The sequence below is a fragment of the Salmo salar genome, chromosome 21 (genome assembly GCF_965601325.2).
Source record: "Salmo salar chromosome 21, fSalSal1, whole genome shotgun sequence".
In the NCBI taxonomy this organism is placed as follows: Eukaryota; Metazoa; Chordata; class Actinopteri; order Salmoniformes; family Salmonidae; genus Salmo; species Salmo salar.
The window spans coordinates 17,230,939-17,246,499 of NC_138311.1; the positions used below are offsets into that span (position 1 = coordinate 17,230,939).

The window sequence follows — 15,561 nt, forward strand, 5'->3', positions numbered from 1 at the left end:
TTTATAGTAATGGTTATCAACTGTACTGCAGGGATGGAACATATGTCGCAGAAAATAGAGGTTGTGGTGGCAGCTGCAGAGAGGTATTTGAGTGTGCGAGACTTGACATCAGAAGAGTTACAGGGTGTGTTAAGTGGTAGTGTGCCATCATTTCAGACTGTTGGCCTGAAGTAGGACTAAATATATTTAAATAGGGGAGTATGGTATTTAAAATATATATATATATTTTTTTTAGTTTAGCGTTAGATGATAGGGTATTTGTTGTATTTCTGTATTTTAGTATTATTGAGTTATACTCCAGTCGAATAGGTGACGGTAATGCAACATTTAATGAATGCCAACCACCGTTAATCCTCATCGAAGAAGAATTTAGGCAGCGCTGTACTGTAGTCGTGCAGAACGTAAAACCACAGAACAATGAGACAGATATTTCACTGGATGTATAAATGTGAAGCATCCGCTTGGCGTTTCCACTCACTGCCAAATATAGTAGTGAGAGGAAGCCCGTGGGCGAGAGAAGATGGGACCAGATAGATTTTGGCCGACATTCTGCAAATGTTCTCATCGATGAAACAGTTGCTCTCAATACAGATTTCTGTTCCCAAAACTAAATTCTGCCATGAACAGAGTGGACTAAGTTTAGTAGACTTTACCCTACGCAAAAGTTAAAATCGCGCTGTGTAGGAGTGCAAAGGCGAATTGAGTTGTTGCACACGCGCGCTTCACAGAATAGGCGTTCCCTAACGGACATATGCAGAATTATTCTAGAACGCGCCAATAGGATCTCGCAAGCGTGTGCTTGGCTCTGCCCACTGTGACTCATTTGTTCCATTGGAAATGACAGGCAGTGGTCTTACTTGGTTTAGTTAGATATCTTTGGTAAAACAGAACACCAAGGCAGTTTTGGCCCTCGACAATCTCTGTAGCACGCAGGACAACCCACTTGCTTGCCGACGTGATTTAGCGTGTGTGGAAGAAAGCCTTCTGATCAACCTACATTTCTGCAGGTAGCAAGTCAACATATCACAGTAAGTAAATATATTACAATTAACCAGAGTTTAATCTTCCTATGCAAGTCATCTTATTTGGTATATAATTGTCCTATATTGTATTTTAGAGGCCCGTGGAGAAACAGTTGCATGCTAGCTAACTAGCAAGCTAACGTAACGAGTTAGCAGACATAGCGAGGCATTTCAAGTACGTGCTGGACACGCTGTAAACTGCCCGTTAGGCCATGTCTTCGTTTGAATTTAGAGGCTATGTTACTGTAACCACTAATGAACGAAATTAATTAACATGGGCTTTATATAGTACTAGGTAGCTTGCTAGGCTGGGTAACATGACTGTCTTCGGGCAGGAGTGAAAACGTGGGTAAGCAAATGCTTTTCCCCACGCAATCTTCCTGCGCTTGACCGTTGTGTAATTAGCTGGCACGGCTAGTGCATGTCGCTAAAGCATTTTCAATTTGGTTTGTGTTCCTTATAAATCAATAATACTGATCTGTCACATTTTGATCTAATAAATACTCCATTGACTTATTTTCAGACTCATCATGGCAGAAATTCAAGAAATGTCTGAACTTGAGAAGAAGGTGGCTCAACAGATTGAGGTATACTCTAGCTGTATATTCAAATATGGTGGTATATACTGACAACTAACCTGGATAATGCTGATCTCCCCTGATTGACACGTTTTTATTTATCTTCAAAGTACTACTTCGGTGATCACAACCTTCCAAGAGACAAGTTCCTCAAAGAACAGTTGCAGCTCGATGATGGCTGGGTGACCCTGGAAACCATGCTCAAGTTTAACAGGTTTGTGCAATTTTATTTGATCAGTTGAAGCTTTGTACTTGGTAAGGCCTACATACATGTTTATTGTTCACTATAACATAATTCCTAACTTTCCCCTCATTATTTTCAGGCTGAAATGCTTGACAACCGATCACAGTGTAATTGTTGAGTCTCTGAAGAAATCCCAGACTGGCCTTTTGGAATTGAGTGAGGATAAGACAAAAATCAGGAGAATTTCAAGCAAGCCCTTACCGGAACTGAACGACAAGTACAAAGATACCCTCAAACACAAATCTGTGTACATTGTAGGTTGAATTTTCCAATATTCGAGATGCACCTAATTACAGCTGTTTGGAGCCCTGTGTTTGTATGTTAAACATTTTCTATGATCTTCCAGAAAGGTTTCCCATTGGAGACAACCCTTGATGAAATCGAGGGTTGGCTGAAAGGGAAAGGCGCCATAGAAAACATTCAGATGAGACGCAACTTCCAAAAGAATTTCAAGGTGATTCAGATCAACTTTATTATCCCACCAGGGGGAAATGTATTTGATCATGTGCTTAAAAGACGGTACATGAAAACACAAACTAAACAATATAATTCAAAGTGCTATAGCTACACATTTTAAAGGGAATGTACAATATGCTGTATACTCGAGGGACCAACAGACTATCCATTATACTGATTGATGGCTGTTGAAATAAGAGTCCCCATATCTATCTGTTTAGATTTTCTTTTGAAGAAGTCTCATTCCCCTTGTCCGGCTGCTGCTGTGACTGAGTTTTGAGTGATGAGTAGTCCTGTAAAATGCTTGCAAGTTTAAGGAGGATGAGTTTTGTACAGGTTGGCGATCTATACCAATTGTCCTTCCCTCCGTCTTAAGCGCTAAAGCTTGACTTGGCCTTACGCTCGCATGTTTCCAAACACTCATAAGACCAAAGGACAGCACACTCTGCAGGACAGATTTATAGAACATTTGTCAGGAGATATTTTTCCCTTTGTTATTTTTTATTTAACAAATGTGTGTAATACAAAACACTCAGCATCTCCATCCATTTTCAGGGCTCAGTATTCCTGGTTTTTGACACTGACGAAGCATCAAAGCAGTTCCTAGCACGCACAGACACCAAATCATTCAAAGAAAATGAAATGATTATACTTTCAAGGTAGGTGGAGGCTAAGCTACCGTTACCAAGTCTAATATGACCTATTGATACTGGTGAAAAGGGTATGAATATAATTAACTCTGCTCTTGTATTTTCAGAGAGGACTACCATGCAAAGAAAACAGAGGATAGAAAACTGTTAAAAGCAGAGTCAAAGGCAAAAGCTAAACAGTGAGCACATTACTGACCTTTTAATCATGTTTTTTTTTTTTTTCCTGAAGGCTATTTTTATGGTAAAGCAAATTGTTCCAAATTACATTTGTTTTACAGTGACAAGGATGAAAAACAAAAACAAGCAGAAGAAGAGGAAATGGTAAGATCTCTGGAAGTGCTATCACATATCCTTATTGAGATTTGTTTTGAAAGGGTTGTTTTCATTATGGCTAAACATTTTGAAAGTAGTAGCACCACCACCAATTCAAGCCATTTTCCCCTTGTTTGCTTCTATTGAACAGGACCCTATTTGTATTTTTCTTCCCAAAACAGGGAGGGTTAAAGTTGTTCTAATGGTCCGCTGCTTTATTTTACACTGTAGAAATCTCTGGACGAGCAGACCGGATGCCTGTTGAAGTTCTCAGGCAATCTTGACAGTGTTTCAAGAGAGGACTTTCACGAGGTGTTCTCAGGTCATGGTCAAATCAAATGGATTGATTTCACCAGGGGTGCCAAAGAGGTAGTAATTGCAGTGTAATAAACAGTTTTAACCACCCTTCAATGACAAATGAATGTCATAGGAAATAATTATTTATCTTAAAGGGTACCATCCTCTTCAGAGTGAGTGCCAAGGAAGCTCTTGATAAGGCCAAGGAAGCAAGTGGTGGAAACTTGAAAATTAAAGGCGAAGACGTTACGTGGGAGGTGGTGGAGGGAGATGCAGAGAGGGAATCTCTGAAAAAGATAATTGAAGACCAACAGGAATCTCTCAACAGACGTCGAGGTGGTAGAGGTAACTGATTTGAAGACGTTTTTTATTTCTCTTCATAATGTCATTTCTGATCTGATGGTGCATTTCCTCCTCTTTACAGGTGGCCGAAAATCAGGTGGGAGAGGGGGGAGAGGAGGACGAAGGGACAGGGGTGGACGTGATGGCAAATCACACTACCAAGGCAGAAAGACCAAATTTGATGATAGCGATAATGATGACGGTAAGAGCAGTTATGTTAATCATGCAATATAATGATAGGATTCTGCTGAGACGTCTGTCAATGAGCAACTTTGGAACAATTGAGTATCTTATCTTTTCCTTCTAACTTCCATTTCTCCAATAGCACCTCCTAGCCCGAAGAAGCGAGCCCTGGAAGGAGTGTGCAAAGATGCTGATGCTCCAGCTGCGAAAGTTGTCAAAACTGAAAATGGCTCTTAGAAATGATGTACTAGCACGTCTCGTTGAAACATTTTATTTGAAAAGAAACCCCTTGAAAACACGACTTTATTCCATTCCAGTGGAGGCTTCATGTTGTGGAAAACCGTAGAAAGTCCACCTTGATGTCAACCTAGAAAACAATTTAGAATGTGAAAGACTGGAACGTGTTCAGCCTTATCAGTGGTGTGCATCTTACATTGTCAATACCTATCAATTTCTACCCTGAACATACTTTATGGGACTTATTTAATATGGATTATTAGTTGTGTTGACTGCGTCTAAACAAATCATTTCAGCAGGAACATATTACACCTGTTTTAGTCACCTCCATACAAAGATATGCATGTTAATAGAAACTTGTTAATCAGTGCCATTCATTTTTTTCCTCAATTGTTTTAATCAAGTGTATACGGTTGAGTCCTGAAGCATAGATCTTGTTCCTTTTTAAGTTTTGTGAATAGCCATTCAAATTTTTAGATTTTAAGTCAGATTCTCAGAAGCATATGTTCAAAACACTTGGTGAAACAATTTAGACTTGTCAATGTTTTTCTTACCGATTTCTTTTTGTGGAACTTGTAGGATGCTGGCAAGTCATATCTTAGCTCTGTCAAGGAGAGAAACACACTGTCAGGTTTGATTTCGGTGTACTTGTTCAGCACCTCCACTGCAGTGTTGTGGTTGAGTTTACGAGTCCCTCTGGCTAAGTCAGTCACCAGTGGTAGAGTTCCTATGGCTGACTATCGAGTCCTGGTCCAAGTGCTCATGTCTGAGTCACTGGGTCGGAGTTAAACAAAAAAAAAATACATGAACATTGGTTTATGTGCACAAAGTGAACGCAAAATGAATGATTTGGGGTTCTTTAGACATTTGTTAGTGCTGGTTGTTTGCTTCTACAGTAGATTATCACCTCTTTAAATGGTAGATATCTGCCCAGCAGAAACTTGGTGGGCTGACGGGAAAATTTGTGAGCATTGAAGTAACACAAAGCTTTTTCTCCTGTTACCCAATGGTGATTATTGCCTATGAAACATGCCATTCATACGCAGGCTCACACACATTTTATTTCGTGTTCAACAGTTGTCAAATCATTAATGTTTTGAAGGGATAAACTCTAGACAGTATTGGCTATTGCTCCTGTCAGATTGATAAGATTGTCAATAATAAACAGACTCGGCTCAAATTTTTTTGTATTCACCCACTTATGTAATGTGACAAATGTTTTTTTGCAGAGTGAAAAGTAAAGGGAGACTTGTCAGAACCTGGCTATGAGATGCTGTGGGGAAAGAGAGCGAGATGACAAATTCAAATGGCCTACTTTTCTATACTCATGGGGAAAGAACGACATTGCTAGACTTTTAATTTTGTAAACTGGTTAACCAGGCAAAGAAATAGTAGACTGGTGGTTACGAGGAAGCAAGAGTCGCTTGAGTGTTGTGTAGCCTATTGCTAATCGTTTGCCTATCAAGTAAGGTGAGTCAGAAGTAAAATCTAGACTCGAGTACTACAACACTACTGACTCCATTGTGACATTTCTGTTACCTGCTATTACTTCCATTTTTACTCCCCAGTCACTCGCTTTCTTCTGTATGTGCTGCAATTAGGCAAAAAGAGGAATTAGACAACACTTGACAGAAGTTGATGAAAGAGTAGTACACCATGTAGTGTTCTGACAACTTACGCCTCGTGTTGATGTTTTGTGAAGGGAATATACTGCTGTTGTTGCCATAGTTAAAGCGGTCCTCAGAAACTGCATGTCCATACCTTTATTTTTGAGAAAGCAATCAAGGTTTATAACACGTCAATTGGTTGTTTTATTACCTTAAAATGTGATCTCACCTTGGTTGTGTTTGGTACCAAATGGAGGATTCATTATCACAGTGTCAAATTTCTTGGCATATGCATGGGATCTCAGGGAGCACATGTCACACTGGATCAGGTCTACATTGGTCAGCTCAAATTCCTCAGAGTTCCTTTTGAATATCTCCAGTGCATCGGGATCAATGTCAAACCCAACACACAAACTGTAAGAGAACAAGGTGAGTGGTTAGATAAATACTCCAGTACAATAACCTTTATTCAGACAGTTGGTGTTATTTTCTTACCCTGCATCAAGCATTGCTGCACCAATGCTAAGAACGCCACATCCGCATCCCAAATCTGCAACCAATTTGCCCTCGATGTCATCAAATGTGTTGTGGATTGTATAAAGCATACATGCTGAAAAGATACATGTTTAAATTACTATAATTAGACTCAGCAATTTCAATTACAACTAAATTCAAATTGGCATGCAAACAAATTGTGAAGAGCCAGTAGGAGGTTTTGGCAGATTGTTGTAGTTGACATCTAAGCAAAAGTAGCTCCGATGTGTATGACGTGATGTCATATGGCTGGCTGTGGCTGAGTCTACCTTTAACAACAAACACACGTTTGTAATGTTATAGCTTTAGTGGGCCACCTATATTGATCATTGTGGAGTAGTCTTACCTGCAATGTGAGGGCTGGTTGGATATTGTTCAAGAAGAATCTTGGGTTCTTCAAAGGCGTCCACTTGTTGAAGACAACTTTCCAACTCTTTCAGTTTCATATTGGCTGGATAGCAAACCTTGACCTGCTACAGCTAACGTTACATACACTCAACGCCGAGAGCCCTATCCGAAAGACAACAGATATCAAGGAAGCTAGATTGTACTCGATAGCTGCTCCCTGTAAATGCAATCCAAGACTTGGTTTTATTGTTTACCTTCTGCTGGCCACATCTGAGCTAGAATATGGCATAGAAAGCTAAAACTCACAGCACACCCCTCTTCAGAGCCACGGGGAGGGTGTACAGAGTGACACTTCCGCATTAGGGGGTCTCAATGAAAACAATCCGAAGTGGAACAGATGCTAAGAAGAGTATTGCAGCTCTATGATCATGGTGTTTTTGCAATACAAAACATGCATAACATTTTCTGATTCCACTAGTTACTGCCAGCACTGGCATTATCATTCCATACTTAGGGATTAGCTAGTTTACTCTAATCGTGGGTTGTGATGGTTTGTCTATATAACTTTTGGTGTACAAAATTGCATGGTCACGGTTGATCAGCTGCCTACCGGACAGCAGTAGCCGAAACGACTACACAGCTTGATCACCTGCCAAACTGGATGTGGATTTGCAATGAAGCCAGGTCAGTGTGTTTGAACCAATGATTTATATACGTCATTGGTTTGACACAATAGACGCGGAACACAAACAGTGAACACAATATCGGATGTATCGCGAGAAATCACGAGAACGTAGCAACAGGACAACAAAAATACATTTGTGTACAAGCCAGAGTGCATGATGGCGGCGTTGCTGCTACGCCGGGACAAGAAATCTACTGCTGCTCATTTAAAGTCAGACCTTAATCGGACTGACAACAGCTCTGGTGTCCGACAACTTCAAGAGCTGCTTGATTCTGTTCTTAATCCAGAAAAGCCAGCGGCAGACACCGAGGCTCTTGACTGGTGTAAATGTCTAATAGCAGGAGGAGAAGGTTTCGAGGAGTTCTGCAAAACGGTCCGGTCCTATGACAATGCTACTCTATGCGGCTTGGTTTGGACAGCCAATTTTGTGGCATACCGCTGTCGGACTTGTGGCATTTCTCCTTGCATGTCACTCTGCGCAGAGTGTTTTAACAACGGCGATCACACAGGCCATGATTTCAATATGTTCAGGAGCCAGGCTGGTGGGGCCTGTGACTGTGGAGATAGTAATGTCATGCGAGAAACTGGGTAAGTCCTTAGCTTAAGAGCGCTAACTGGCTAATAGCTAACGTTAGCTAGCTAACGTCAACTGGCTAGCTAGATTGTAGTGACATTTTCTAATGAATTGATAATACTTAATACTTGGCATTTTTTGACAGTAACTGACATAATCAAACAATTTTTTTTTAAAACATTTATGGGGCAGGCTGTCATGATAATGCCTAGTTTGCTTACTAACAGCTAGTTCGTCATGATAATGCCTAGTTTGCTGGCTAACAGCTAGTTCGCAAAGTTTTACCTAGTTGGGAGTATACTGCCTTACTGAGTCTCGTTTTATATAGCAATAAACCATCCAACTGTACCGTTTTGACAGGTCCCCTTAGATGTACTGACATGTATGTTGTCACTGAACATGCTATTGATTGGAAAACCATTACTCTTTAGATTTAGGTATACAAAACCTAAAATTATTTTATGGGGGCACTAGTTAGCCTGCGTTTAGACAAACATCCCAATTCGGATCTTTTTTTTCACGAATTGGAGCTCTGAAAAAGCTCTGATGTGATTATTTAAAATACAAATTATTTGGAAAATAAATAAATTGGGCGTTAGCTTGCTAACAAAACACCAGAGGCTGGTTCACGTCCCTGTCATAGGACCCAACCCCAGCAATCTAGTCAAGTACACACAGCTTTGAACAATGGCTATAAACACAGCAGAGGTGTATTTATTACCTCTCGCAACAGAAACAGTTTACCTTTAAGAATCAAAATGAACAAACCTTAATACTTGCATTTTATAGGTTTGCATTTTATATTCTTAATGCAAATACTGTGCTATTGAAATGAACTAATCCTACAAGGTTTCTAGGATAATTAAAATTTTTCCCTGCAGAATGACTCGATCACTTCTTGTAACATATCAGCTCATGTTTAGATTTAAAGGGTGACTGCGTTCCTGATTTTACCTCTTTTAAAAAATATATTTTTAGATTTGGTTAATTAAGAAATGTTAGAGGCCATGGTTCAATTCAAACGTGAGTTGGTTTTGGTGTGGTTTGATGTGGGTGTGTGTTTGCAGGTGGGAAGAGTTAACCAAATTATTCTGCCAATTAGCTTCAGTCTGGTGTGCGCCCATTGCAAAGTTGGTTTGACTTTCGGTAGCCTTTCGGTAGCCTATCTCTGGGGCTAGTTAGGGACCACCAATAACAAGACAATATTTTCATTTTGTGCACCTTTTTAATTTTCTCATTAAATATTTCAATATTTGTCTATGAATTACTTTAACTCAAACCAACTATACATTAAGTCATAGACATTTGGATTATTGGAATTTTATAATTGTCCTATATACATGGTGTATTTTACAGACGGTCTGTAACTAGCCCCATAGGGATTACCAAAGTCAACCCACATTTACCACAGGCATTACGATTGGGTCTTGCAGCTGCACTCCGAAGTTATGAATACTTGTGGGCAGGATTGAAACGAACCGAACCTTCATTTGTGTTCTGACGCAGTCACGATCACCAGTCCCACAAAACTCAGTTTTGGACAACAATGACATTATGACACTATTTACACTTTAGTCAATTTTGACAGAATAAATGTTTCTGACTCATATCGATGCCACACAGGTTCTTTTCTAAATTCGAATTTGTTTTTTTTAGGGGCAGTTGCTTTGACATATCTTCTTTGCAGCTTACTCCCCACCATTCCTTTAAGTTATTAGGTTACTCTTCTGTAGTTATTTTGTCTGATGGATGACATTGCATGACATTTTATTCAAGGCAGTCAGATATACTACTAGCCTAACTTAAAATACACATCTTGCACTATCAAAGGAAGACAAAATACACTGCTAGTGTCCATTAGATAGGTTGTCCAGTAATTGTTCCCTAATACTACCACCATTTATTTTAGGTACTTCTCTTGGTTATGAAATGAACCTATATGGATGTTGTTCTGTCAGGTTTTGCAGACGGCATCGGTTAAGAACCGGGGAGAATGTTCCTTCAGTCCCCCGAGACTTAATACTGATGTCAGAGATGGTCCTACCTCGCTTCATCATCTGTATCATCCAGTACCTAAGGGATGGATACACTGAACCAGGTGGGAGAAACAGCATCACACTATGTCTACAGGATACCTTAAAATCACCTGATTGCAATTAAACAGCCCTCGGAGAACAAAACATTGTGCTGAAAGTTATTTTCCAACGATCTGACACATTTATATTTCACAACATTTATCATGCCTTGCTCTCACAGACACATCAACTGAGAGGGACCTACAGAAGGTCTTACAGCAGCTGGAGCCCCAGATCTCCTTCCTAGAAGAACTGACGAAGATGGGCGGAGCAATGAGAACTGTGCTGACAAAGATCCTAACCAATCAGCAAACATTCAAGGACCTGAGCATGGGTAAATATGTCTGTTTCCACTTACTCATAGTGCCATTGAGTGATGTGTTATTCTGACCTGAGGGGAGAGAAACTATCAAAAGGTGACATGATACTAATCAATATTGCCAAACTATAATAATTCAATGCTCCACACATGCTAATGAATGTCTGTTAGTTTAATACATATCTCATATGTAAATATGCCCTATAGGTCAAGAAGAGAATGTATTTGCAAAAAAGAACTACGAGAACTACCTGTCAGCACTGAAGAACTCAGGCCTGGTGTCTGTGGAGCAAAAGGCCCAGACTGGGGCTGCGGAGCCCACACGAGGTTCTGAGACAGGGGCTCTGGGCTTACTGGGTAAGACCTCATCCCTTCTTTAGGAGTTGGAACTCAAAATAAGAGTCCCTGATAGCATACCATTTGTTGTAGTATGGACACATAATGGAAGTAGTGTTTCTCAATGACTCATTAATCAAGGAAATAATGAATGGCTGCCATCTGTCTCTGCTCTGTTTTCCTTAGGAGCTGCAGCACCATCCAGCTCTGAGTCCAATAAAGAGGTATGTGAATACTGGATCAGAATAGTTAGTCTTTCTTCTCACTATTGAAATATAGATAGAGTAGTTATAATACTTCCCATTGTTTTTCTTAAAGGAGGATCAAGATGGGGGGCAATCTATTGGACAGAGAAAGAGGGTGAAACTTAGTAGCACAACCAAAGGTAATTTACATAACATGCATTACATTCTATGTAATGATGAATGATACACAGATTTATTTTTTATTTATTTTTTGTATGTGAAACTCAACATTGGCAGGAGTCACTAGTTTGAATAATGTATATTCTGTCCTTAGATCCATCCATTATGGACTCTCTGAAACACAAATGTTTTCTGGAGGAGTTGCTGTTTTGGACAATAAAGTACGAGTTTCCTCAGAAGATGGTTACTTTTCTACTTAACATGCTGCCAGATCAAGACTACAAGGTATGTATTTCAGGTTGTAGCTAAGTGTAGTGGCTCTGCTGCATTCTTTTTTCTTTGTTGAGAACCTGTTATTTTTTACCTTTATTTAACTAGGCAAGTCAGTTAAGAACAAATTCTTATTTTCAATGATGGCCTAGGAACAGTGGGTTCTGCCTTGTTCAGGGGCAGAAGGACAGATTTGTACCATGTCAGCTCGGGGATTCGAACTTGCAACCTTTCGGTTACTAGTCCAACGCTCTAACCACTAGGCTACCCTGCCGCCCCTTATGACAGCAGAATGTAGTCAATTATTACCCGTTTGATTGTTGTGCTTTTTTGTTGTTGTTTTGTAGATCACCTTCACGAAAACATTTGTTCAACATTATGCGTTCATCATGAAAACTCTGATGAAAAGCCAGGAGTCGGATACCATGTCCAACCGCATCGTACATATCAGTGTACAGCTGTTCAGCAATGAGGACTTAGCACGTCACGTGACGGAGGAGTGTCAACTACTGGACATCATGGTCACTGTCCTCCTCTACATGATGGAGAGTTGCCTTATCAAAAGTGAACTTCAAGGTGAGCTGTGTTTGAATGACCATACTGATGATTGTTTCACTGACTTTGTGAATCTAAACTGCTTCCCACAATACCAAGCCTCATTGTGTTCAGTCACTCTTTTTTTTCCCCCCTGTTATTTTCAGATGAAGAGAACAGCCGCCACGTTGTGGTCAATTGCAGCGAGGCTCTGCTGAAGAACAACACATACTGGCCTTTAGTTAGCGACTTTATTAATATTCTCTCACACCAAAGTGTAGCGAAGAAATTCCTGGAGGACCACTCGCTGCTCATGCTGTGGATGAGCTTTGTGTCCTTCTTTCAAGGTAATTCCCTGTGGATTTAAGAATCTGAATAGCAGTGGTAGCTGGGACTGTTGAAGTGTCAGTATTTGCCTCAAGGATGACTAATCGTTATTCCCTGGTAGCGTAGCTGGTGTGATTTTAGCACGACTCCAATAGATAAAGATCAGACTATCATCTGTCTCTGTTAGAGGCCCAGTGCAGTCAAAAATGTGATTTTTCTTTGTTTTTATATATTTCTACACTGAGGTTGGAATAATACCGTGAAAACGATGATAATACAATTTTAGTGTAAGAGCTGTTTGAAAAGACCGCCAGAAATTTCAGCCTGTTTTGGTGGGATGGAGTTTTGGCCTGCCTGGTTACATCACCAGGTGGTAAATTGGTTAATAGACCAATAACAGAGTTACAAACCTCTGCCAATAATGGCTAGTTTAAAATTTTTCCCTACCCACTCAGACCACTCCTAGCAAAATTCTTGCTTAGGGAAACGGCTCTTTGCTAAGATGCTCTTTTCTTTTGTAAGGTAACCAGAAATTATTTTGATAATGAGAGAAAAATGTCTGTGTTGGCCCGTTAAGTATCTGCTTAGTCATATGAGGCAATATTAGTCCTCTTTAATTCCCTTCCATTGGTGGTAGTCACTGCTTATTTAGCTGGTCACTGTTTTCTGTAGCAGAGCAAGATGTCCAGCAAAACAGATGTTATGGCACATTGAAGGCAACTTTTTTTATTTTACTCTTCTAGGAATGTGACCTGACAAAGACAATCACGGAGCATGTTATTCCTTGGGCTCGTTCAACATTGTAGCAGACAGTGCAGGCAACTGCCGACTGACTGCGTCATAAATAACTACTCATTATTATTTGTAGATCAGTCGGTCACCATTTACCCACAATGCCTCATGGATTTGATGCTATCAAACACGGCCCTTGTCTCTATTAGAATTGTCTGTGCAGCACTCCTGCTACGTGTCCACCATAACCCTAAAAATAACCCCTAGCCGCAGATACTGTGGGTTGGAGTATCCACTTACTTAGGCAAGATGCAGAGAGCATAGTGCCACTATGTTATGCTATGAGTGTAAGCTGCCCTTATGGGATTCCCCCCATTCTTAGACTTATCTAGATGTCAATAAATATGTTTTCTGGGTTAACACTGCTTTGTCTTTGTGAATGAGACCACTGTAATGCTATCTGTTACGTAACGACTAACCCTGAAAGCTCTTGCCTGGTCCTGTAGGTATGAACTTGAATAAGCGGGAGTTGAGTGAGCACGTGGAGTTTGAGTCCCAGACGTACTATGCAGCATTTGCGGCCGAGTTGGAGGCCTGCGCACAACCCATGTGGGGTCTCCTCACACACTGCAAAGTCAAAGTGAGTCCAATATCCCTCTTAAATGTAATGCAGATCATGTTACGGCTATTTGACATTCAGGTGTTAGGCACAGGAACCGAAAAGGATTATACCACGAATCATTGTTTATTCGCAGGAGACACAGGAATACACCAAGACGGTGGTGCGTTACTGCTTAGAGACTCTGCAGATCTGGTTTGATGCCATTGGCTTTGTGGATGAGGTAACTCTGCAAATATGCACAACAGTCAGGAAGCATTTTGTAGACCGACGTTTCCTTTAGTGTTTATCTGGTCTCTGTTTCTCTGCAGCTTGCTCCAAATCAGGTGACGTTTCACCTGCCACTGCACCGTTACTACGCCATGTTCCTAAGCAAGGTGTGGCAGATCTACAACCCTTTAAGTTCTGTTCCTGGTGCTTTAAGCCCTCTTTGTAGTGAGTTGACTGTGTCTATTGTCTCACAGGCAGTGAAGTGCCAGGGGCTTGACCTGGAGAGTCTCCTCCCAGACCAAGAGATGCTCATGAGGATCATGGTCCATCCACTCCAGATTCAGGTATTGCACCAGTACAGGACCATTACACATCCCATTTCAATGCCTTGATAATGCCTCACATAACAGAAGAAGTTGTGTGTGAATAAGGTCCCACAATGCCTGAAAAGGAAAGGCTGACTTTCCCCGTATACCCAAACAGTTGTTAGTCTCTTATATATACACTGTTCAAAAAAATAAAGGGAACACTTAAACAACACAATGTAACTCCAAGTCAATCACACGTCTGTGAAATCAAACTGTCCACTTAGGAAGCAACACTGATTGACAATACATTTCACATGCTGTTGTGCAAATGGAATAGACAACAGGTGGAAATTATAGGCAATTAGCAAGACACCCCCAATAAAGGAGTGGTTCTGCAGGTGGGGACCACAGACCACTTCTCAGTTCCTATGCTTCCTGGCTGATGTTTTGGTCACTTTTGAATGCTGGCCGTGCTTTCACTCCAGTGGTAGCATGAGACGGAGTCTACAACCCACACAAGTGGCTCAGGTAGTGCAGCTCATCCAGGATGGCACATCAATGCGAGCTGTGGCAAGAAGGTTTGCTGTATCTGTCAGCGTAGTGTCCAGAGCATGGCGGCGCTACCAGGAGACAGGCCAGCACATCAGGAGACGTGGAGGAGGGCAACAACCCAGCAGCAGGACCGCTACCTCCGCCTTTGTGCAAGGAGGAGCAGGAGGAGCACTGCCAGAGCCCTGCAAAATGACCTCCAGCAGGCCACAAATGTGCATGTGTCTGCTCAAACGGTCAGAAGCAGATTCCATGAGGGTGGTATGAGGGCCTGACGTCCACAGGTGGGGGTTGTGCTTACAGCCCAACACCGTGCAGGACGTTTGGCATTTGCCAGAGAACACCAAGATTGGCAAATTCGCCACTGGCGCCCTGTGCTCTTCACAGATGAAAGCAGGTTCACACTGAGCATGTGACAGACGTGACAGAGTCTGGAGACGCCGTGGAGAACGTTCTGCTGCCTGCAACATCCTCCAGCATGACCGGTTTGGCGGTGGGTCAGTCATGGTGTGGGGTGGCAATTCTTTGGGGGGGCCGCACAGCCCTCCATGTGCTCGCCAGAGGTAGCCTGACTGCCATTAGGTACCGAGATGAGATCCTCAGACCCCTTGTGAGACCATATGCTAGTGCGGTTGGCCCTGGGTTCCTCCTAATGCAAGACAATGCTAGACCTCATGTGGCTGGAGTGTGTCAGCAGTTCCTGCAAGAGGAAGGCATTGATGCTATGGACTGGCCCGCCCGTTCCCCAGACCTGAATCCAATTGAGCACATCTGGGACATCATGTCTCGTTCCATCCACCAACGCCACGTTGCACCACAGACTGTCCAGGAGTTGGCGGATGCTTTAG

The 15,561-nt window shown here is 41.5% G+C and overlaps 3 protein-coding genes across 7 annotated transcripts in view; 2 read left to right on the top strand and 1 right to left on the bottom strand.

The window, feature by feature from the left end:
- The first annotated feature begins 938 nt into the window (after positions 1–938).
- lab (Lupus La protein homolog B) lies at positions 939–5,501 on the top strand. Its single transcript, NM_001173766.1, is given in 12 exon segments — positions 939–1,028; positions 1,546–1,609; positions 1,711–1,814; positions 1,924–2,098; positions 2,191–2,298; positions 2,856–2,959; positions 3,058–3,129; positions 3,229–3,271; positions 3,494–3,631; positions 3,715–3,904; positions 3,984–4,103; positions 4,227–5,501. Coding segments are annotated over 11 exon segments (1,206 nt in total). The 5' UTR covers positions 939–1,028; positions 1,546–1,552; the 3' UTR covers positions 4,322–5,501.
- Positions 4,340–7,168, bottom strand: mettl5 (methyltransferase 5, N6-adenosine). 2 transcript variants are annotated; one of them, NM_001140912.2, is given in 7 exon segments: positions 4,343–4,451; positions 4,876–4,925; positions 5,861–5,912; positions 6,000–6,082; positions 6,158–6,342; positions 6,424–6,538; positions 6,809–7,145. In NM_001140912.2, coding segments are annotated over 7 exon segments (627 nt in total). In that variant the 5' UTR covers positions 6,909–7,145; the 3' UTR covers positions 4,343–4,409.
- Positions 7,169–7,209: 41 nt separating this feature from the next.
- Positions 7,210–15,561, top strand: part of LOC106581775 (ubiquitin protein ligase E3 component n-recognin 3) — a 43,920-nt gene continuing 35,568 nt past the window's right edge. For 3 of the 4 annotated variants that reach the window (XM_014164065.3, XM_014164066.3, XM_014164067.3), the window contains exons 1-13: positions 7,211–8,083; positions 10,028–10,167; positions 10,326–10,478; positions 10,671–10,820; positions 10,986–11,023; positions 11,118–11,184; positions 11,319–11,449; positions 11,782–12,010; positions 12,136–12,315; positions 13,534–13,667; positions 13,783–13,869; positions 13,958–14,023; positions 14,111–14,200. In XM_014164065.3, the coding sequence (XP_014019540.1) occupies positions 7,650–8,083; positions 10,028–10,167; positions 10,326–10,478; positions 10,671–10,820; positions 10,986–11,023; positions 11,118–11,184; positions 11,319–11,449; positions 11,782–12,010; positions 12,136–12,315; positions 13,534–13,667; positions 13,783–13,869; positions 13,958–14,023; positions 14,111–14,200 (1,899 nt within the window). In that variant the 5' untranslated portion in view covers positions 7,211–7,649. Of the gene's footprint in view, positions 8,084–10,027; positions 10,168–10,325; positions 10,479–10,670; positions 10,821–10,985; positions 11,024–11,117; positions 11,185–11,318; positions 11,450–11,781; positions 12,011–12,135; positions 12,316–13,533; positions 13,668–13,782; positions 13,870–13,957; positions 14,024–14,110; positions 14,201–15,561 lie in introns of all 4 variants that reach the window. The other variant, XM_014164064.3, reaches the window with a different exon arrangement.

Excerpts from the sequence above, each read along its gene's own strand:
- mettl5 (XM_014163952.3), bottom strand. The coding sequence starts at position 6,908 with ATGAAACTGAAAGAGTTGGAAAGTTGTCTTCAACAAGTGGACGCCTTT. Across the intron at positions 6,539-6,808 it reads AACCAGCCCTCACATTGCAG|CATGTATGCTTTATACAATC; the intron begins GTAAGACTACTC and ends GTATCTTTTCAG. Across the intron at positions 6,343-6,423 it reads GCAGCAATGCTTGATGCAGG|TTTGTGTGTTGGGTTTGACA; the intron begins GTAAGAAAATAA and ends GTTCTCTTACAG.